Source organism: Silurus aristotelis, assembly GCF_946808225.1.
Source record: "Silurus aristotelis genome assembly, chromosome: 4".
Taxonomy (NCBI): domain Eukaryota; kingdom Metazoa; phylum Chordata; class Actinopteri; order Siluriformes; family Siluridae; genus Silurus; species Silurus aristotelis.
The window spans coordinates 21,175,395-21,199,947 of record NC_139577.1 but is presented as its reverse complement, the minus strand read 5'-3'; the positions used below and the strand labels follow the sequence as shown (position 1 = coordinate 21,199,947).

The following is a 24,553-nucleotide window of genomic DNA, read 5'->3' as shown; positions in this document are numbered from 1 at the left end:
TATTTGTATTGTAAAGTGCTATTTCCCTTCAAGCATTCAGTGAATGCAACGTAAACTGTCTTTTAGGAGAACTGATTGAGTAAAAATGAATATGTGTTTAACTCATTTTTTAGCTAAAGAGTCCTGCTAACTTCACAGCAAGTAGTGCAAAAAGAACACGCTGTTATTGAACAAACTTCAAGGGCTCATTGAAGTGATTCTTTTTCCTTTTTTTATTCTTTCTTTAAACATGATCAAAGGGAAGGATTAAAACCAATTATGGAGTTGAAGACATTTTAGAACCATTCTGGATGTGAAAGAAAAAAGAAAAATAGTAATGAAATGAATAGATAAAGCAACAAACAAATAAATAGAGTACAGACACAAGTGAGACTTAATGATCATAAAAATATTTTTTCCCCTTACTCTGCATTTCTTCCCCCTCCATCCTTTAACTCAACGGGGCAGATTTAGTTAAATACTTATTAGTTTAGTCTGAACATCTTGCTAGATATGCTCCTCCAGCATGGTTTGGGGTGGAGGAGGGACCTAATCATTTAAATATATGGCATTTAGCAGATGCCCTTGTCCAGAGCGACGTACAAAAACACTTTGAGTCTTTATCATTGATTAAATCTACACTAGTATGCAAACTTAAGATAAATTTTTTTTTTTTTTTAAATAACCAAAGCAAACTTGGAAAGTGTTAATTTAGGTGTTTTAGGAAGAGGTAGGTCTTCACTCGTCACTTGAAGATGGCCAGGGACTCTGCTGTTCGGACATCTAGGGGAAGTTCATTCCACCACCTCGGTGCCAGAACAAAGAAGAGTCTTGAAGTATACTTACCTCTCATTCTGAGAGAAGGTGGTACCAGTCGAGCAGTGCCCGAGGATCTCAGACAGCGTGATGCAGTGCGAGCTGTGATGAGGTCTCTGAGATAAAAAGGTGCTGGTCCATTTTTGGCTTTGTAGGCAAGCATCAGTGTTTTGAATCTGATGCGTGCAGCCACCCGAAGCCAGTGAAGGAGCACAGCAGTGGGGTGGTGTGGGAGAACCTGGGCAGGTTGAACACACGTCACACAGCTGTGTTTTGGATTATTTGCAGTGGAAGAATAGCGGTTAGAGATAGACCTGACAGCAGAGAGTTGCAGTAGTCCAGTTTCGAAATGAAAAGAGTTTGAACAAGCACCTGAGCAGCCTTTGTGGACAGAAGTGGTTAAATCCTTCTGATGTTGTAGAGAAGGAATCGACAAAAATTTTTTTTGACATTAGCAACATGTGAGGAGAAGGACAGTTGATTGGCCTTAGTTACCACAAGGTTGTGAGCAGTGGCTGAGAGCAGAGTTTTTTTTAGAGAATTTATTTTACTTTTACTTACTTTATTTTAGAGTAGTCATATAGTAGACATATTTACTTCTTCAAAAAATAACTCAACATACAGCTATTATTGTCAAAGTAACTGGCAACAAAAGTGAGTACACTCTAAGGGAACATGTCAAAACTGTGTCCAAAGTTTCAATATTTTGTGTGACTATTGTTATCTAGCACTGCCTTAATCCTGCTCTCCATGTAATTCACCAGAGATGCACAGGTTGTTCCTGGGATCCTCTTATACTCTTCTATTATGACATCACAGAGCTGCTGGATGTTAGACACATGGCGCTTCTCCACCTTCTGCTTAAGGATACCCCACAGGTGCTCAATAGGGTTCAGGTCTAAAGACATATTTGGCCAATCCATCACCTTCACCTTCAGCCCAATTTCTGAAGGAAGAGCATCATGTTCTGCTTCAGACTGTCACAGTACATGTTGGAAGCTTCCCAGTACCAGCAGCACTAATGCAGCCCCAGAACATGATGCTTAAAACCACCATGCTTGACTGTAGACACAATTTTCTTGGTGCTACTCTCCAGAGCGTCATCACACATGCTGGACACCATCTTAGTCAAACAAGTTTATCTTCATCTCATCAGACCACAGAACATGGTTCCAGTAATTCTTGCTCTTGTTGTCTTCAGCAAACTGTTTGCGGGTTTGCTTGTGAGCCAGCTTCAGAGGAGGCTTTCTTCTTTGACGACGGCCATTCAAACTGACTTGTTGTAGCATGCAGCATATGGTCTGAGCACTGGCAAGCAGATCTTCCCGCTTCTGCAACCTTTAAAGCAATACTGGCAGCACTCAGGCGTCTGTTTTTTTAAGCCAGTTAGTACACCTGATGCACAGCAAGAGGACTAAACTTCTTTGATGGACACTTGGAAGACCTGTTCCGAGTGGAACCCGTCTTGGAAAATCTCTGTATGACCGTAGCCACTGTACTGTAACTCAGTTTTAGGGTGTTACTGATCTTTTTATAGCCAAGGACATCTTTGTGGAAAACAACAATTCTAATTCTCAAATCTTCAGAGAGTCTTTGCCATGAAGTGCCATGTTGAACATCCAGTGGTCGGTGTGAAAGAATTGTACTCAAAGCACCAGATTTTAAGTGCTTTTATACAAGATGCACAAATTTGTATGGTCTTGTCAAACAGACAAAAACATGAACATGATGAATACAGCTGTTATCACTTTTTGTACTCACTTTTATTGGCAAACAATTTTGACAATAATGGTGCCCATCATGAAGAGATCTGACCATCCTTACATTGATATACAAGCTTCATTTTGATTACTCAAAGTTTTATTTCTATAGTATTGTACCTTGAGAAGATATACTAAAATGATTGCTGAAATGTCAGGGGTGTACTCACTTTTGTGAGATACTTTTGTGAGAGGACTACATCTGCACTTAAACACAGGAATCTGAGCAGTTTTCCTTTCCTTTGTTGCTCAATTGAAAATCTCTCTCTCTCTCTCTCTCTCTCTCTCTCTCTCTCTCACACACACACACACACACACACACACACACACACACACACACACACACACACACACACACACACACACAAACAGATGTGCACCTGGCCTTTTTAGAGTTCCACTCATCCATGCACTACCAAGATACACTTAATGTATGTTTTGCTAAGATTCCATACATACCACATTACCTAGAATTATAAATTATAAGACGAGGCAAATTGCAAATTTCATATCCTAACTTTTTTACCTCATCTACTTCTCAAGGTTCCCATCAAAATGATCCAAATAAATACCGTTCTACTTATATTACCTCTATTCTGATTAGCCACACAGAAATTAGATAACGTCATAATACATAAAAGTATACGTTTTTCCTCAGGAAAGCAAGAAATAACTACAACTCCATTGTCTGCAAGAACAAGTTGATCATTTCAGTGTGTGGTCAGATATCAAGAACATTGCTGGAACATAATAACAGTTCGCGAAATTACAAAAGTATTGAATGACAGTTATTGGCATGTGCAGTTGCCGCTAACTGCATCACGCCTGCCGAAATATGGATCATACCCTGGATGCAGAATGTCGGCCACACAACACAGGCTACAACACCTACCTCCATCTGCCCTCTGCCACCAGCATAAATAAACAGTCAGTCCTCATAATGCCATCTCGGAAAGAGAAGGAAGACATTAAAATCTCTTAACAATGTTACACTGTCAGGACTGTGAATTTATTGCCTATACTGAGTGAAAAAGTGTAGGTGACATGTGGCTGTGAATTCAGATGACAAATAACTGCAAATAAACCTACTATGGAGTGGAGGAAAAGTTAGATTAGATGGGTAAATGCAGCGATAACCCCAACCTAGACCCAAAAACTGATTTAACCAGTCGATTACCCTGGAAAAACAAGAAAAGGGTGTAAATGATTTTCCTACTAGATCATTAGTCCCTGATTCACAATGAAACCTCAGATTTGAACAAAATCATGCAAAAAAAAACAAAAAAACAAGCAACATTGGCAGGATCCAGAGACTTCTAGTTGTGTTGTTGGTAAAGCAATAAAAGCATTCTCTTTGTTAAGCCTGGTAGTATAACATGAAGGAATCACCAAAGGCAAGACACAGGCAAGAAACGTGCTTTATTTGGGCGAATTAAAGAACTGTAGTCAATGTCCATGGTGGGGATCAAAAGACATGCTGATGGAATTCTCCATAACATTCCAAAACGGGCAAAGGTCAAACCAGGAAACACTTAGAGTGACTAGAAAACAAGACACAATTACACAAATGCACAATAAGACAAATGTTTGAACTTTAAACACATGACAGCAACAACCAAGATCTATATAGCACTATTGTTTTTTATCAAAGGTATTGGGATAAAAAAATGAATACTGGAACATGTAACATGTGTGCTTTGTAAGATTGATTGTTTAATCAATTAAGACCTCTGACTCTTTCTTTGAGTTCTGGGTTTTACCTTTATTGTTGTTAAAAAGAGAATAAGCCAACACAAATAACGGAGAGCTGTCCATGGGAAACAAGTATTGAGCAAAGCCAATACAATGAATTAGAATGTCCTGTAATAGAAGAAAGCATATGTGTACTATAAACATGTCTTTAAGCAGGTCTAGAAAGAAAGAAAGGATCTGGTCATGATCCAAAACATACAAGCTCATCTATTAAACATGGTAGAGGTAGTTTTATGATCTAGGCTTTCAGGCTGCTTCTGAAATGTGCTCAGTAATCATTACAGTTGATGTAACTCATGCAGATAGCAGCAGAATGAATTCTGAACTTTACCGTTTGTCTGTCAATTGTAATGCCAATTTAAATTTAATTGCATCTAAATTAACTGGGAGGTTATCTAATCCAATCTACCTAAACAGCATTTCACTTCCTAAATAGGAGTCTGAATTGACCCCCCCCCCCCCCCCCCCCCATTGACCAAAAAAAAAAAAAACTATATATGAAATATGAAAACTATAAATGATACTTTGGATGGGAAGAGGAGGCATACTGCAATTTAAGGAAGCATTTTTAAGCATCTAGGGCTAGGTGTTTCTGAAAGAAGGTAAAAGATCATTATTTGGTCCATGGTCATATCAGAAAGGGAGAGATGGTGGAGGCACAATTGGACAAGATTTGCAAAGTGGCCTCATGCCTTTGAGGATGGATTGTAGGATATGAATTTGGCTTTATGTCTAAATTTTTTTTTTAACGGTTAATTTTGCTTCTAATGTACAATAACCCATTTTTAGTTTAAGAGCTTTTTCAGTGAAGCTCAGCAAAAAAAAAAATTATGTTCCATGTTTACGTTAACAGTTCCTCTGAAACCTTTACATCACTTTGGTAACCTTTGATAATAAGGATTTAGTATAGTACATTTAAAAATATGCTATCCAAGGTAAAAACTATACTCTTCTTACATGACAACACCCTCAATATTCTTTTGAAGAGGGTGAAATCGTTGAAGAAAAATAACCTGTTTTTAAGAATAAAATCTTAATCTCAAGAGCAGTAAGGGAGAAAGAGAGGGAGGGAGAAAGGGAGGGAAAGAACGATAAAAAAATCAATGTTTGAGACTTGTCTTTCTTACATTCATTTCGAGGGTTTGTGGCGAGCACAGAGAGAGAGCACATTGAAGCCGAGGACATCACAGGTCAATAAGAAATCAATAGTGGTGGGTGAATCTACACTGAGGAGATGAAAGGCTGTAGAGAGGGCCTTGGCCTAGACCATTGTTTGCTGCCTCTCGATGCAGAGGAAGAAGGAAGCACAGGTTATTCTGCAACACTTCACGGCAAAACCGTCCATTACTTAACCCTTTCATGCATGAATTATTAACACAATTTCAGAATATTTTTATAGACCTCAATTTAGATACTACCAACTCAGTCATGACCTAGGGTTACATTAAACTGTGTGAGTGTTAAAAAAACCTGTCAACATGTTTTCTATACTACTTCTATCTTATAAAAACAACAATCCACTCTTTTAATGGAAACAATCGTTTCACTTTTTTTTATTAAGTTTATACATTAAATATATGTATTTATATATTTATTATGAATAGCACAGCAGTAAAATTCAAACTGCAATGTAATTTTTTAAGTATGGATTTCTGAACAGGTAGAATAATCTCCTTGCAAAATGCATAGACTATCTCAGTTCAATAGCTATGATAACATTTAATAGATTCCAGACTGAATTCGATGCCTAATCAAAAGGCCATTAACATGTAGTAGGACAAACAATAACATCTGCCTATTAATAAAAATAATAATTAACAAATTGCTAATTACAAATATTGAATAGGTCAGAGTAGGACCTGAGATCCAGCAGTAGACATCTTAATACTCAAATATAAATGTATATGTATATGTATATAACCCTAGACAAAATCTGTATATTCATCACAAATACCGAATATTCTTTATCTAAAAAGTATAGTTACCATTGCAATTCATAGTTGGATTTTTGAGTTAAGCAAAGATCATTATGCAGTGTTATCATGCAGTTAGGTGAAAAAATAAGAAATGTTAACATATAGAGGGTAACATAAATGATATATATATATATATATATATATATATATATATATATATATATATATATATATATATATATATATATATATATATATATACATGTAAATTATTAATATATATAATTTATTTTATATACATTAAACATACATTTATATACAATAAATTAAATAGAAATAAATAAAAATATATATAAAATACATAGAGTGATGCAAATATTGCTGTATACATAATGTGATATTTCACAATACCTTGAAAAAACCTTGTGTTCAGTGTTTATCCATAACAATATTAAGAAGACAGTGGTGAATAAAAGCACAAATATATATATATATATATATATATATATATATATATATATATATATATATATATATATATATTTCATTCTATTGCTTGAATTATCTGAATGAAAATCTCCATCTTTAATAAAAAATTGCTAAATAATCCAGTAAAAATTCAATAATGATGCCATTCTTCTGACTATACAAACAAGATACTATATCAAAATACCAAATATCAAATATATATCAAAATAGTAATAGATTTATATGGACAAGCTGATTAATCTAAAAGTGCAGTAATCTCAATATTAATCCCACATCAATATGTACAAAACTCATACTCTTTATTCAGAATGATGAAATAGGATTTAGAAAGGTTAGAAACTTTTTTTTCATTCTCAGTGGGTACCACTGAACCACGTGTTTAGGGATTCCCCAAACCCTGTGCGTTCTCAGCATCTTTATGAGCTTCTCATAATGGGCTGCAATCGATCGGGCCGTCTCTGCCGTAATTGCTTTGTTGATTAGTTTCATTTCACAGTCAGTCAGAGACCAAACTGAAGGGAATGCATATATAATCTTCAAGACTTGTCGCTAGAGTTTTACGGCAAACATTACTGAGGCGTTATTGAGGCTCCTAGTGCTACGGCAGGGTGCCAACAGGAACATGTCTGCCACCACAGCTTACAAACACACACACACACACACACACACACACACACACACACACACACTCAATTATCCATTATATTTAGAAGCATTGTTTCACATGTGTGCTTAGTTAATGATGTCCTCTCATGTAGCTCTATTCAGGGTAATTAAGCAGGCTGTTTGTACAGAAGCGTGCCCTTATGTATACGTGTCATATTCTCACTCCCACACACATGAACTTTTGCTCTTACACACACACACACACACACACACACACACACACACACACACACACACACACACACACACACACACACACACACACACACACACAAAGCAGTTAGTTTTTCTCTATATACGATGTCTGGCCCATCAATGTGGAGGGTCTAAGTTGAGAAGCGCATGAAGAAGTTCACCTTTTGTATCATTCCAGTGTAGGTACTGTAACAGATATGACATGAAAAGAGTACAGTCCTTCAAGAGTTTGCTAATACTACTTCTCTAAACACCCCCCAAAAAACCTTGATGTTATTGAAGAATAAAAAAAGATAAACCTTTACAGTCAAGAGTTTCAGAGGCACATCAGACTTTTTTTTGACATGTAGTGGTGTAGTTCAATGAGCATCCTCTTCCCTTTTTTAGAGAACACCTGTGTTACAGGCTGCAGGTGAAAGGGCACAGCAGGGAAGGTGGGCGTATTGAGTCTCCTACTGCTGCAGCAGGGTACAAACAGGAATGTGATGCCACCACAGAACAACAGCTCTCCCTCTCTCACATACACACACACACACATATACACGCTCTCAATTACGCTTTATCTTTCGAAGCATTGTTTCACATGTATGCTTAGTTAATGATGTCCTCTCATGCAACTCTATTCAGGGTAATTAAGCAGGCTGTTTGTGCGAAATCATGCCCTCATGTACATGTGTCATATCCTCACTCCCACACACATGAACTTTTGCTCTCTCTCTCTCTCTCTCTCTCTCTCTCTCTCTCTCTCTCTCTCTCTCACACACACACACACACACACACACACACACACACACACACACACACACTCAAGCAGCTTTCTGTCCACAATACAGCTTAAGCAGATCATCATTGTAGGTGGTAAATATCAGTATGAAGGTCCGTTGACATGGTTCTTAATCTGTCTTCGGGTAAGGAACAAACGCAATCAATTTTAGGAACACAACTCAGATCAACATCTTAACCTACTCTCCAGAGTCCCGAAGGAGAATTCTTCACATGTCATTTGCAACGGCTGCTACCTAGTACGTAGGGCTTTATTTACATCACAATAACACATGCACAAAACTAGGTCATTTGATCACACTAATGCGTTTAGCTGATTTAAAATCTAAGTATAGGTACAGATGATAATAAGGCACAAAATGCAATTTAACTTTATATAGAAAGAATATTGAGACACTTAATTTTGTTAAAGGCACACAATTGAACAGTATAGGATGTCTTTGAATGTGCTAACATAAAATTTTTCCTTAAGTGAACTACGCGATTCAAACCTCTTCCTGCATCACAATGTCCCTGTGCACAAAGTGAGCACCATGGAGATATAATTTACATGGGTTGGAGTGGAAAATTTTGAGTGGCCTGCTATAGAGCTCTGACCTCAACCCTACTGAACACCTTTGGGATGAATTGGAATTCTGACTGCACCCCAGGGTTCTTCACACTACATCAGTAACATTTACACCCTTGTGGCTGAAAGTGCACAAATTTCCACAACCACAAAATATAGTGGAACATCTTCCCAGAAAAGTAGAGGTTATTTTAACAGTAATTGGGCAGTAAATGTGGAAGGCGATGTAGAGTTAATAATACATGCCGATATTCAGTAATGCAAACAAAATCTTGGGACAAACGAGATCATACCTTGTGTTGCGTCCCTCTACCAACCTCAGCATGGGCATGTATATCTCTGGAAAGAAAATTAGCAATATGTTGATGTTACAGCCCTCAGTTAAGCATAGACTTGCACAAAAATAGACCCAATTCCTGTATTTTACCTTATATTTTAAATAAGATGCAGATTTAAGAATGAATAGTTTCTTTTTTCGCAAACTGTGCATGAGTATATTGTATGAAACATTTATATACAATATATGTACAGCTGTATGATGTGTCATAAATCTTTGCTTACATTCTTGGCAAAGGAAACCAGATTATTGAGAAATGAGGTCAAGAGCTAGAGATGGAGAGAGAGAGAGAGAGAGAGAGAGAGAGAGAGAGAGAGAGAGAGAGAGAGAAAGAGAGAGAGAGAGAGAGAGAGAGAGAGAGAGAGAGAGAGAGAGAGAGAGAGAGAGAGAGAGAGTATGCAGCTGAACCCGGTTGTGTTTTAGGTCAGTGCCTCATATGACAAGTTGGAAAGTTTGTCGGCTAATGTGCTGGATGGTGGACAGTGCCATGACTCTAGAGGAAGCCTTCACATTCATAAACATGAGAGTGCAGATACAAAGCCACAGAGCAGCCATGCAAACACTGATGAAAAACCTCAGCAATCCCCTTTTATAATAGTTGGCCATGATAATATTAGTGTTCTTATAGCAATAAAAGCAATTTCATCCAATCTGTGTAAACCAGTCAAACTCCAACTAATATATTTTTTGCACCACTTTGACATAAGGTGAGCATGAGGCCAGAGGGGTTGCCTAATAGAGAGATGTCCTCTGGTGTGCAATAAGCATTTGCAGCCTAGTGGAAAAGCTGGAGTGTGTTGTGGAATGCTGTGTGTGGGCCAGTGAAGTTGGAAAGCAGCCTGAGCTCTGATCCGGAGACTTTTCCGTCGGCACTCACGCTCCATTCTCAGGCCCAACAAGGCAAAGCGTCTCCACTGACAGGTGTCCAGACTTCACCCCGCCAATTAACATTTGGAAAGGATTAATCAGCTCCCGTTCAGAGCCCAGTTTTAATGAGTCTGAGTGTGCCTTCAGCCAGATGTCCTCCTCTATAGGTATCTACAAGAGCCTGTTGGTTTAATTAATTATTGATGTCTTAATACCTCCCGCTGTGCAAGTCTCAATCACCAGCAAGCTGTAGCATCCTGTGCTACACTTTAAATATACGCATGCACATACTACACACATATCAAACCTTGCCTAATCTCCAGGTACTTTAAATACGAAATAATATCTATATTTACATAAGTTATAGCATAAGTATCATATTTTTATTATTATGTAGTAGCAAATATTAGAATGGCATCCTATTTTGTAACACTAAAATCACAAAAATAGAGCAACTGATTTACTTTGGTAATTCATTTGCAAAGCCCTTTCTGGTATGCAGCTGATATATAGTCTGAGCCTTTGATAAGCCTGTTCATGGTAACTGAAAATATAAATCTGTACACTTTTCTGGCCAGAAGATTGAGAATCTTTAAGGTTGTAGTTTAATTGGATCTCTGCACTTACATGTATGGGTTTCGAGGCTCTGAACAAGATATAATCAATGGATTACAGACAGGAAAAAAAAAACATTGTGTACTGGTCAGGAGTTTATTCGAGAATTGTGTGTGAAGAAATAGTGGTTGGGGATAAATATGTTACTTTTTGGGATCCTTAAAATGGGACAAAATAGCAGTCAGGGCCAATGCAGGGATGGCATATGCATTACATCGTAGAAAACTGAAGATGGACTGGGGGAAAAGGGCCAAATAACAAATACTTTTAAGATGACAGCATCCAAAAAACTGCAGACCATATAATGAAAAAGTATACATAAACCATGCAATACATTAGTTTCATATGACTTTATTCTTAAATATATATATATATATATATATATATATATATATATATATATATATATATATATATATATATATATATATATATATATATATATATTTGGTATTTTTCTCAGCTTTTCAGTCCCTCTAAGATTTACACTTAATGCGCACACACACACACACCAGACACACACACACACACACACACACCAGACACACACACACACCAGACACACACACACACCAGACACACACACACACACACACACACACAGGTAAAGAAGTACGTCTCTGTAAGTTTACAGAGGTTGGAGATGAAAAATGATGGCGTGAAACAGTAGCATTTCCGTGTTTGCAACTTCTCGCACATGTGTTTAATCACACTTAATAATGTATCTACAGTGTCGGTTTATACACAGATAAATGAGAACACATGCTGAGGTGCAGAAGATATTTATCAGCATGAATGAAAAAAAATGCAAACTCAAGCACTTTGCTCTCCTCCTGCCCTGCTATTTGAGAAGAATAAAACTCCATGCAGTAGGTCAAATGGTCAGCTCAGAGGTACTAAATGATTGAGTTGTGTTGCCACAAAACAGGCCTTTCTCCTTCCTTCATTCCCATTTTTTTTTTGCAGAAACCTTCCGGGTAATCCCTGCTGAACACTCTGCATTTTTCATTAGATGAGATGGAAATTGACTTCAGGCCAGAAACAGTGGGGATGTTCTGGAGCAATATTTTGACAAGTCAGAGTCCGAAAATTTGGAAGAGAAAGTGAGTCTAGAATGATAGATTGGAGACGAATGGAAACTTTTTCAGCTACTTTAATTGTTAAATATAGCTACTAGATCTAATTATATGTCTGTATTATTATTTATCTATTTATTTTATTTTTTTGGTTTAGGCCACACATAAAACTAGCCATCCAAAGTGCCACAGCACAATATTGTGATATTCTAGCAGGAACATACGGCAGTGTGTAAGATTTGGCTACTAGCTACTGTTCAAAGTGCCAAAATTCGGAGAAGGGAACTTAGCTTCTGAATACAGCGATATAGCTCTATTCATGTCGTGTTATTGCAACATGAATGCACACAAGCATGGATTTGGTGTGGGGAGCCATATATCTGCACGACTCCTGAATATGTATGCTCTGGAAAAAGAAGGGAGCGTCAGTTGAGACACTGAGGATTTGATGTTCAATAAAAGAGTAAGCCTTTGACATGAAATATGAGAGGAGCTAGCCTCAATATAAAAGAACCAGGGAGGGAATTAGGAATAAGGAGAATTCTCTTAGATGTTCAATGTACGGGGAATTATGAGAGGCAGAGTGATGAGAGTGTACGTGTATATGAGAGTGTACGTGTATATGAGAGGACAGGAAAGAAAGAAAGAAATTAGAATTATTATTATTTTCAATAATTCTACAGGAGGCATGTAATTCAAAAAAGAATGAAAATCACCAGCATAATGGATGAGCACGTCCACATTTCATGTGCATCATATTAAACTTATTTTAAGTTGTTCGCGAGTACCACGTTACTGATGTTATTTCATTGCTATTAGGATTTGGGCCTTATTCCTCTTGACACTATAATTGTTTTTTCAAATCCAGATTAATAAATCATGCCAGTCTATTTAAGAATTAAAATAGGTCTCCACTAACAGCGCTTAAGACCTCTAGTGCTCAGCACAAGGAGATGTTTACTCAAACATCTCTGTGCATGTTTACTCCAAGGACTCATAACCATAAAGGAATATGATTGATAGTGTAGAACACGTACCTGGGAATTTTTTTTTGCTCATCCATTATTTCCTGGAACCATAATACCTATACCTTTTGAATGAAATACCTTTTCATAAGCATATCTGTGTCATGATTTCTTTTTAATAATGTTTTAAAAAAATGGTACCTAGTGGTGAACTAGCAAAGTTCATTATGTTTAAACATGTCATACTGGACTAGGCTAAAACCTGGCTTAGGATGAGAGGCTAAATTATCACCAGTGTGGTTGAACTAATATAATGAAAAATAATTAAAAGACAAACAAAAAAAAAATGTTTTACTGTGATCTTCTTTCCTGCCCTTCCACCATCGTTTGTTCAAACCTGAGCAAGATCGACCCCGAAATATATACAAACTGAAACCTTTAATTGAAGAAAAAAAAGGCAAATATATTCTAAAGTATTTTATAAACAATACTCTCTTATATTTTACAATATTTTACTACGACTGATTAAAAAAAGTTTTTTTTATAAATCCAAATAAGTCTAAAACCTTCTTCATATCAGAACAACATACTGTACAAACAGTTCTCACATTATTCAACATAACAGCTTTACTAAATTCAATATTTATGCTAAGTAATGTGTACTGACCACATAGTGGCCTCTGCCTGATCCTCTGGGGTCTGCTATCTCCACTGGTCTGTGCTGAGCTCTTTAGCTATCACAGTGAATTAGTGTAAGACTTGCAATGCACCTTTAGGTCTGTGAGCCCTTTTAAGCCACTCTGAGGTCACCTCCTTGGCTAAATATAAAGCACAACCTTTCGAACATTCGTTTTCACTTGCCAGGCCAGTGGCTCAGACAGCACGCAACAGAAAGCATGCACTTTTTTGACACTCTCTCTCTAATAGCACTGGTGGGAGAAGGGACCAAAAAAGGATGGAGGTGAAGAGAGCAAAAGCAATACATACCGCTAAACTGTAACCTTGCAAATTATCATACGAAATATATCACAGTTACAATGTTACTAGAAATTAGAGTAGTTTTCTCATAAATTACAAGGCATTAGCAGCATTTTAGGTTTGTGAAAACATTAAAGTAGATCATTTATGTGCATGTTCGTGCGTGTGTGTGTGTGTGTGTGTGTGTGTGTGTGTGTGTGTGTGTGTGTGTGTGTGTTTGTGTGTGTGTGTGTGTGCGTGCGTGTGCATGTGTGGGTGTGTGCACGCACACGCGCATGTGTGTATGCACTACAGGCAGAGAATGAAAGGCCACTAATCTAGCAAGCCTCTCAGCCACTGGGCTCTTAACCTGGAAATGGACAGATGAAAGAGGAGGAGAGGCCTCTGAGAAGAGAGGCGGTAGGAGCACCTGTGACCCCACAGAACAGGGCACAGTGGAGCAGCTAGTAATAGGACAGGACAAGAGAAAAATGGAGATGGTGCAAGGGAGTGGGGAGTAGAGTGAGTGGAGGGGAGAGGAGGGAAAGAAAAGCTGAGATGGCAAAATAACACTAAAAAATAGTACAGAGAGAAGAACATGTGTGAAAGTGAAGCTGAATGAGTGGGTGTTTGGGTGAGCGGCAGAAGGAATGAGGAAAAGAGTGAGGCTCCTGCTACAAAACACTGAAGTGACTAGGACCTACTGGCTAACGGTAATAGGGCGAACACCACAGATTTCAACAAACCTTCACTCTGCAGTATAAAGCACTATGTGAGGATTTTCTATAGAGAAATAACGGAGAGTGTGGAAGAGGTAGCAAAAGCACAAGGAGCTGCACTGAGAGGCTGAAGATTGCCGGTAAGGGGGTCGGATCAAGGATCCATCCTGGTGGTCTCTGTGCTCAGAGCTCACTACTGCACTAGACAATGGCCACTAATTGGCCTGGCTGTTGGTGGTCCTGCTGGAACTGCTGCATTGTTGGAAACCTCCCCTCTGGACACAGTGCTCTCGTGCTGTGAGGAAGACCACAGAAAGAGAGAGAAGTCTGAGTAGAGTCTTGGTCTTAAACTGTAGGTCCTGAGTAGTGACTTAAACTGTGATTCAATACAATGCAATATATCGGTACATTGATAAGATGCTCCTGGTTCAGTTTATAAAAACATTCAAAATGATATGAGCAAAATCATTCAAATTTCATAATGTATAATGGCATTTCTTTCTGAACAACTTCACTTGAGTTTGTGGCGGTTATTTGGTTAGATATATTGACCAAAAAGAATTGATGTCAGAGTAGGTGGCCACGCTTATAGTATTAGTGCCAGTGTATTGTACACTTAGCCTATCCTGATTTCTCTATGAGAAACAATATGATTTTAAGGTAGTTAGTATATTATTCAGTGTGTTAATTGTATTGGTCAACACTTAGACATGAATGACATGAGTGAATTGAACAAATTATCTTAAATTATAAAATACTTATTAGAAAATGCTAAAATAATTATTAGACATGCTACAATTTGTGCTACAATTTCTATTTTTACAAATTAATACATTAAATGAAGAGTATATTTGCAGTATGTATGTCTTTTGCCTCGCATTTGGCTTTAGTTAGGGGAATTAGCTTGACAAAAAGAGAGAGTTTCACAAAATACTGACTCTGAGGGTGGCCAGAACTGGTTTTCCGCCCACTGGGAGGCAGTAATTATGGTTAGTCCCACAAGGGGTGAATGCAGCATTATACCACTGCTCAATGGGACTTCACATTAGACACCTGGATCAGTCAGGTAGGAAATCTGAGTGTATACTGTTAACATGAATGCAGGGTGTGGTCTGCATTGTACACAGCAAGGCATCATGCCCAATAGAGCTGCCCTCTCTGCAGCACATATAAACACACACCAGCTCGGCAACCCCACAGGGGAGACATCTGTGCTTTTGCCGCCCAGAGTGTTAATTATGTATCAATGAGCCAAACGTACAACAGTATATCCAGTATCACATGAACACAATCATATGCTGTGGCATGGAGATTAAAGAAGTATTTACTGAATATGGCATGTGGCCTTAATAAGATAGGGAGAAAACAGTAAAAAAATAGGGAGACTTAATATTCAGGAATATATAAATCAGCTTGAATTATGAACCATGACCTCTTCTGAGTTTATTCAAGCCTCTAAATCATTAATGTGGTAGATGCTTTGTCTCTGGATTGTGTTTGGAAATGTATCCATGAGTAAACTACACAAATTGGAAATATGCATTGCTTAAAAAAAGTTACAGAGGTCATATTAATACAACTCTGTGCCAACATAAGGCAAAAAACCCACATACATTTGTGATGATAAAGAGGTGCTGCCTATCCAGGTAGATAAATAAGATAATGTTTTGAAAAATGTAGTTCACAGGATGAAATATTACAGTTGCTATTGTCACTGGGGTGCAGCTGACAGTGCCAGCGGGCACAGCTGAGAATGCTGGGCTTCTGGGACCAGAGCAAAGAGGAAACAGTCCCAATTAGCCAGCACAGACAGGTCAGCCGAGCCTCCTATTTCTTCCACCACTGGCTGACATCTGCATATGCTGCATGTCTTAAAATAAAGCACATGCACTAGAGAATGAGACAGACTACCATGTCTTACACCTATACTATTATAGAGGAGGACAGAGAGCTAATCGTGTTAGAGAGAGAGAGAGAGAGAGAGAGAGAGAGAGAGAGAGAGAGAGAGAGAGAGAGAGAGAGAGAGAGAGAGAGAGAGAGCAGGAATTATACATAGGACTGCACAATTACATGTCCATTTCCTCAAGTATTAACTGTCACAACAGACCAGTTTCAACATGCCCTTAGAGCAGGTTGGTGCATTAGCAGGTCATTCAATGGTCACGGACCTCTTGAGAGGGAAAAAAATGGGAAATAATGGAGAAAAGAGGACAGGACAAGATAAGAGGAGAGTCAAAATAAGAAATAAGTTTGGAATATTAGAAAATGGGACTGCTACACTGGTCAGAGAACACATCTCATGAGATATTACTACGTATTCTCAAGTCTTGTTAAAGCACTTCAACTGACGCCTGTACATAATAAGAGGGTTAGCTCACTTCCCAGTCACAGATGCTCTGTTTCCCAGTGTGTGTATGCTACATTCACAGAAAACAAAAGTAAGAAATCATAAAATCGAGTGGCTATGCAACAGCAGTGCTAAAGTGTTTGTCCATTCAATCACAAGTTGAATAGAATTTAATAAAGCTCACATATATAAAACTAATGCTTTTTTTCATGAAATTCGTTTTCAGTCAAACGTTGTACATCGGGCAGAGGGGATGGGAGAAACTGTGTGCCCTGTGCTAAATCTGCCCGTCCAGATGTATCAGTTTGCCAGACACAACAAAGGAAGCCTCTGACCTTTTGGTCTGACCTACATTTAACAGTGACCGCAAAGGATCAGGTTCCGGACAAAATAAGCAGCCCTCCCCCAGCACCTATACTCCAATCCCTTGCTACCTTTAAATTCTGGGCCATGGAGCTAAACAGATGTGCCTTTTTACATGTCTATGTTGGCTGGTATGACAACCCGACGTGAAGCCGTACAGTTTATCTGAAAGTTGTAGTGCTGCACAAAGAAAACGAGAAAAAATATGCAGTTGTGTAAGTTATGTAAGTAATTATGATAACTCTGGCATAAGACAAAGTGTATACACTTGACTCACAATAAATTCTTTCAGTCCTGTATGCCTCTATCTTTGATATTCGCTCATCTTAAAGTCTTGCTCTTTCACAAACACTATCTTTTGTTTTTTTTCCCACTCCTCTCATCAACTGCTCTAAGAAAGCCCCTGCTACGTGGCCTTGTCCCTTCTCTCATGCAGAAACTCAACTCTGACTTTGTGTGATTATTCAAAAAGTCATCCCCAGGTCAAGGCAGTCTGGGTAAAAAAAAAAAAGACAGAGGGAAGAATTTCATATATTATTTCCTCTCAATCGCTTGTTTCTCTCTTCGCTGTCCTCAAGCCTTCACCTGTCCCTTCTCTCTCACTCTTCATATAGTTATTCTGTTTTGAAAACGCAGTTAAATAAATGTGACTTTTCATGCACTTGCGGTTGTACTGGCATACAGATGTCTTGCATTCTGGTATATAGACACACACACACAGCACACAGAATACATAGCATCTATATATATTTTATTTATATATATATATATATATATATATATATATATATATATATATATATATATATATATATAGAAATAAAATATTTGGCTTCAAATATTGTTTTAAAATTATTTCAACCACTGTCATAATTAATGACTGAATGCTGTGTGTGGTCTTCTTTGTCAAAGGAGGATTTATATCTGACAGCTTGCTTTGCCTAGAACTTTCTGCTTGCATGGGTATTTTGGCTTTCTCTAGGATGACACATTAAGCCTCAATGAGGTACCCCACAAACCATTCCGGCTAAGCAAAACATAAAGAGTGCACCTCTGTATTCCGTATTTTTGGAAAAAAAATCAGTTTAATTAGTAAATCATATTAATATCTGGTTAAACATATAGTACATCTCGTACATGTGTGCAATTAGGTTTGCTCATTTGACGACTTAAAATTGAGCAGAACAGATGAAGGTTATAGGCCTTGCTCAAGGGTCTGAGTGGCAGCTTGGCAGTGCTGGGATTTGAAGTCACAACACACACACACACACACACACACACACACACACACATCCTGCCACTGTTTCCCACAGGGTTGTCTGATGAAAGCCAGCACTGTGTTTGATATGTACACCAGTTTCCCTGCTCCCATACGTAACCTTTGGACCTGACCGTGACCTGGTTAGCCAGTGCTGGGTCACACTAGGCCATGTCTCCTTCCTCTTTCAAGTGCATCTGCTTAATTAGAGAACAAGGGGAGGGGGTTAGTGGATGAAAAGGTCGAGTTCAAATGGACACACAGTAAAGAATGCTCTCTCACTCACTCTCTGTATTTTTTGCCTTCTGTCCCTCTCTTCCTCTCTCTGATGTTGTAAAGGTCCTGAGCTGATGTCACTTATTATTCATTATTATTATTATATAGTCTAGGATTTCAGCCATATGACAGAGATACACTTATAGAAAGGTTTGTGCAAAGTCATTCATTCATTTCATTTATGAATCGTATCTCTTGTTATACCCGTACACTAGCTCAGAAGCTTAATCTTCACATCAGAATCATGAAGTCATATAATACAGATGTCCGTTAGATTTTCAATTATACATTGGATTAATTAGATGGGGTAATTAAATCTAAGATGTATGCCACAATGCAGCTATCACACCTGGGAAACTTTTGTAAAATTTCTAACAAATCTATTTGATGAATATTCATATGAAAAGCCACCAGAGTAATCCAGGTTAAATGGATCTCTCAAAGGTATGGCTGCAAGTGGTCCACTAGGGATTGCAGTCTTGAAGTCTGAGCTTCATCTCCACTGATGGTGTTTGATTTAGTGCTGCTCCAGACGGTGGCAGTGAGGCGGTGTGCTCAGTGACAGACTTTTCTGAAACGCGGGATCCTCTCAGCCTCCCCAGTGAGCTTCAGTCTGGGGAGATGCTCTCTGATTGTGCACTGTGAGACACACAATGTCACCACTCACTGGAGCCACAGACTGGGAGACACAACAGCAAAAGCGTATTTGTCAACAAACGTAATCTGCGCAAACCTGTGGATGTGTTTCTTCTCTTTTTAGTAGAAGTTCAACACATTCTGCATATTAATATGTAATAATATTACAATAAAACTACATCTAATACATCTTATATTTAAACATGACAAACTGTTAAAATTAAATACAACTATTTATGCAACGAATGAAACAAAGCAGGCTTTTCTGATATAATTAAAATATTAGTGATGATGTCTGACAAGAAACAGAGAATTGTTGCCACCTGACATTCATTCAATATTTTTAATCGAGGCAAAGTGTTATATTCTTCTTTTAGGAAATCAATCTGTATATGCTAAAATGTTTTATTTATTAAAGAATGACACATCATACATTTTATTCATTTAGAATATTTAATGGCATTGGATGTTCATAAAATGTCCTGTATTCACTAACATTATAACATTTATATACTTATATAAAACAGTATTTCCATCACTAGCTGTTCTTTCCCCTCTTTTTTGAAGTTAATGACAAAAAAGTGTAACTTGTGATGTTACATAGAAACCCCAAACCCTTCAACCTGAAGAATTTCCCTAGTTGATATTCTTTATACAGTAAAAAAAAGTTAAAGCATTTCTACCTGTAATAAAGCACCAACACTGATGACTCAGAAAGTAAAAATACATAAAAAAAGACACATTTAATCTCAAGTACCAGAGAAATATATGGACTTAAGTACAATAACATGATCTCTACTAGTATCACACTCGTGTTTCTTTTGTTCCTTTTTAGTCCTCAAGGAGTTTTAGCCATCAAGCTACAGAAAAACCTTCAAAACGACAGCAAAAAATATTTTTGCCACAGAAAGAACTGGTCTCTGTGGCCAGAGTTTACAAGAAGTGTGATTTACTGTTACTAAGCATATTTCAGTCTGTCTATTGAAAACAGTCTTAAAGAGAAAGTGTGTGTGAGAGAGAAAGAGAGAGAGAGAGAGAGAGAGAGAGAGAGAGAGAGAGAGAGAGAGAGAGAGAGAGAGAGAAAGAGAGAGAGAGAGAAAGGGGGAGAGACACAGAATGAGAGAGTAAGGTGTGTGTGTGTGTGTGTGTGTGTGTGTGTGTGTGTGTGTGTGTGTGTGTGTGTGTGTGTGTAGGCTCTAAATCACCCTGAGTGGATGAAATGTGGACAGGATATGGGGACATTTCTTGCTTAGTGGAGCAAAGGCCTAGGAAATGCCTGTTAGCATATTTTCAACAAACTCATTGACACCTGGCTAAACGTCCTGTGTAGAAAGGAAGTGAGATTGACCACAAGCACCATATGTTAACAGTCGAGAGTGAGAGAGAGAAAGTGAGAGAGAGAGAGAGAGAGAGAGAGAGAGAGAGAGAGAGAGAGAGAGAGAGAGAGAGAGCTGTCTCTTTTATTTGACAGGCTGGTTGCAGTATATGATCAAACCTCTTATTAATTAGGTTATGTCATATGTTTTAAGATGCACCAGAAACAGACCCAAAGTGCATCAGCACTGTTTTGCGTAAAATATTTTAGGGTTGAGCAAAGTCATGTATGAAATGCAAATTACGACTCTGGCGTAGAAAGAAGAAGAAGAAGAAGAGCAGAGGCACACACACACCTCAAGTGTTGTATATAAATATAAATACCACTAGTATTCCATGAATATTAATGTCTTGGAAAAAAATGACAATAGCAGCGCAAAGCTGTTTACAGCACGGAGCAGCATGTTTTAGGCTCTGAATCTGCTGTTTAGCATGCACTGGTACCAAGCCATATCAAAAAAGCAGACACACCACCTGACTCACTACTACTCAGCTCTGACATTGTGTCTCACAAGCCACTGGAGTAGGACAAGAGACAAAAGAGAAGACAACAGAGAAAGTAAAGGAGAGAGCAAATAAATGAGAGCAAAGAAGAAGAAGAAGGAGAAGAAGAGCTGGTATAGATCTTCTAATTTTTTCTTCAATCACTGTAAAAAAAAAAAAAAGGTTTGTTTTATATGCATGTTATTAATTTGTTAGCTTACTTACTTATGCATTTCTTTCATAGTACTTCAAGCAGGATTGTAGGCTAGCTACATTAACATTTAAAAGTCATTGGGCTAAAACTAACTGTATATGGTGCATCAAATAAAGTTACCATTGCCAGCAATTGTTAAAGTGCTACAGCGATAAAAGGCTACTTATTGTGGATAAAAGTAAATCGGAAAAACTGATGCCATTTCCAGTAAAGCAAAATACAGGGAGCATTGATGCTCACTGAATAGTTTTTTTTTGTTTGTTTTGGGTTTTTTAATGTACTGTGGGATTTTTTTGCAGTCCACTGCAAACACTTTGTGACTGAAGACCCCTTGATTGGTGCCCTGACTAATGAAATAGGGAGCTGATTGAGACTCACCAATAGCCTGCATGCAAAGGGTGTGGAAATGTAAGAAAATGGCTAAAAATTTTAAGATTTTGTAAGTTGAGACTGAACTGCTGATTTCTTCTACACTATTACACATGTTAGCAGTCGCATTTACACACTGCTCTGTAACATAACCATATCACAAAATGCTTCCATATCCAGTCGTTCATCTTTACATTCCCATTAGTGTGCACTACTGAAGTGGGCTCATAAATATCAGTGCGAGATACTGATACATGAGAGTATATTGCTTCTATAGTCCTTCATTATAATTTAAACCACAGAAATCGCACATTCACAGACCTATTACGTATGATATCATTAAAGGAATACATCAGCATTTTTCACCATCATTTTTCTAGCCATTGCTCTCTAACTGTAGCTTAAATGCAACTCCCAGACATGAATTTTGTTAGAAAGTTACCCTGAAAAAAAAAAAAAAAAGAGAAAATAACTAAAAGATCTGAAGCTGAAGACCATTTTATGCCCTTAAACTTTTTTATTATTGTTCAATCTGCAGTATAATTGTATGTGAATAGCAAGCAAACAGGCTTTCTGTCCTTCTCTTAGTTACAGGGAAATGTTGCAATCCTCTAAACAAGATCCATATGGTTCACCAGAATCTAAATTGTGTTTTCCTTTAAATTACTTGCTGTGTCAGTAGTATCAGGATGAATATTTAGTCAGAACTTTAGGACTTTGATAACTCAGGTGTTTTACACCTTTAAAGCAAACTCAGGTTTATTTTAGTATTTTTGCGAACTAAGAGTTTACATTTGAGACCATCTGGCATCCCTGGGGAACAGGTTCCTTTGATTAAGAGAAGAACTACCACAGCCCTTTTTACAGCTAGATGATTTTTACTTATGAGCGCTTTTGTTTGATGGCGCAAACAAGACTAACCTTTGACTTTCGTTTTTTTTGCCTGCATACTTGTTTTTTTTCTTCAATCTTAACACACATGGGAAATCAATTTTAATATTTAGTAACTGTACAGAAAAAAGTTGAGCTGTCACAGAGACAATACTGTTGTCCTGGCGAGAATGGTGGCCACAGCTTTATTGGCTTATTAGTTAAGAAAGTGGGCCAGCATAAGCAGGACACAATAATAATTCTTTGAGTGGCTGGGCTGGGGCCTATGAGAGTGTGGCAATGATGAATCTCTGTGCCCTGGTGCATTATGGCAGGATAAAAGAACAGAGAGGTGAAGGACAGTGCCTGGTCTGAACCTTAATCAGATGCAGATCAGACTAAAAGCATCAGAGCAGCAAATCCCCAATACAGAGCACAGCAGCTCTCTGCTCCGCTCCACTCCGGCCACCTCGCCCACTCTCTCTCCTTTCTTCCATTTCTTCTTCTCTTTTTTCCCCTCTCACCACATTCCCTTTCTCCCTGAGCCCTTCAGAAAAGATTGGTAGATAGATTCAAGTCTTTATTGAAAGATTATATGGTATGACTGCAAAATCCCATTACTTGTTGATTAAGTATTGATCCCACCCCAAAGTATTAACAAGTAAGCTAATATGGAGTGACCCGTGAGACCAGGGGCTGAGGAGCAGAAAGATCAGACACTTTAGAAAGGGAAAGAGATGGGGGTAGAGAAAGAGAGAGCAAAAGTTGGGGGGGTTGGGGGGTGCTCCAAAACAAAATAAAATGAGATGAGAGAGACCTTAGCGAAATAGATATTTTGAAATGGACAGATGTCTGGCATTAGATATGTGAGTGAGCTCCTGGCTCTGGTTAAAATGTCACACTTCACAGCGAAGATCAATGGGTACTTTATTTCTCTGATGCCCTCTTATTACCATTATCAGACAGCTCCCCTCTCCTACCTCCTAATGACCCCATTGAACCACCCACCATACATACAGTGAGGACTTTAAAATCCTCTGTCCTCCATGTGTCCAACATCACATTATATAGCCACAAATTCCCTTTAACATATTCATGCACATCATCGGCTCAAATAAATGCTCCCTACTACCACCAGTTCAACACACATATCCAAACACACTCACACTCACACTCACACACACACACACACACACACACACAAACACAATTTCGGTTAGGGACATTCTGTGAGGGAAGGGCACAGTCACAAGATGTAGTGCAAATAACAAGCTTGTCTCATGGGATCTAAGTATCTCAGCCCACATAGATGTGCTGGCAGGCAGGCTGGTGTGGTTCAGCAAAAAACATGGTCAGAGCCATGGTAAGTATAACCCCATGCGACAAGTTAGCTAAATATGGACTGGTCTGCTCTGCTTCCTACACTTTCGTGATAGTATGGTATTTGTGTTTGCTTATCTTAGGTTTCCTTAGTATTAACACTGCTACAAAATTATAATGAAGCAAATAATAACAAGAAGATGAACAGTGGGTAGCATTGGTCCCACACAGCTCTAGGGTCCTTAGTACAGTCCTTGCTGTCCATGTATATCTGTTATTATATCTGGGTTCTGCAGTTCACGTCCACTCAAGATAAATGAATGAATTAATGAAATTACTAAATAAAATAATCACATATGAATGTATTTATTTACATTAAAGAATACCTGCATGGTTTTAAATGCTGTCTGATTTCATATAAATAAAATTATAAAACTCGTTTTAGCTGTGTGGACTACACACGTGAGGACACATTGACACGGGGAGGGTGCAAGGTGTGCTTCCATACTTAAGATGTGTGTTCATTATGGTTTGCTTGAGAGCCTCTTTCTGACTGGCTAAATTAAAGATTCAAAGCAAACAA

The 24,553-nt window shown here is 38.1% G+C and overlaps 1 protein-coding gene and 1 long non-coding RNA gene across 3 annotated transcripts in view; both read right to left on the bottom strand.

Moving 5' to 3' along the window:
• The window catches only part of LOC310724966 (uncharacterized protein), a 206,548-nt gene that overhangs the window by 19,118 nt on the left and 162,877 nt on the right, over positions 1-24,553 (bottom strand). Inside the window, exon 5 of one of the 2 annotated variants that reach the window (XR_014533218.1) lies at positions 14,569-14,755. Coding sequence is in view for 1 of the 2 variants with exons in the window: in XM_083539482.1 (XP_083395608.1) it covers positions 14,676-14,755 (80 nt within the window). In the remaining variant the exon portion in view is untranslated. Of the gene's footprint in view, positions 1-11,322; positions 14,756-24,553 lie in introns of those variants that run through there. The other variant, XM_083539482.1, reaches the window with a different exon arrangement.
• Positions 1,500-5,220, bottom strand: LOC310725401. The gene is made up of 2 exons (XR_014533349.1): positions 2,894-5,220; positions 1,500-2,830 (listed from the first exon to the last, which is right to left on the bottom strand). It is a non-coding gene; the product is annotated as an uncharacterized lncRNA (long non-coding RNA).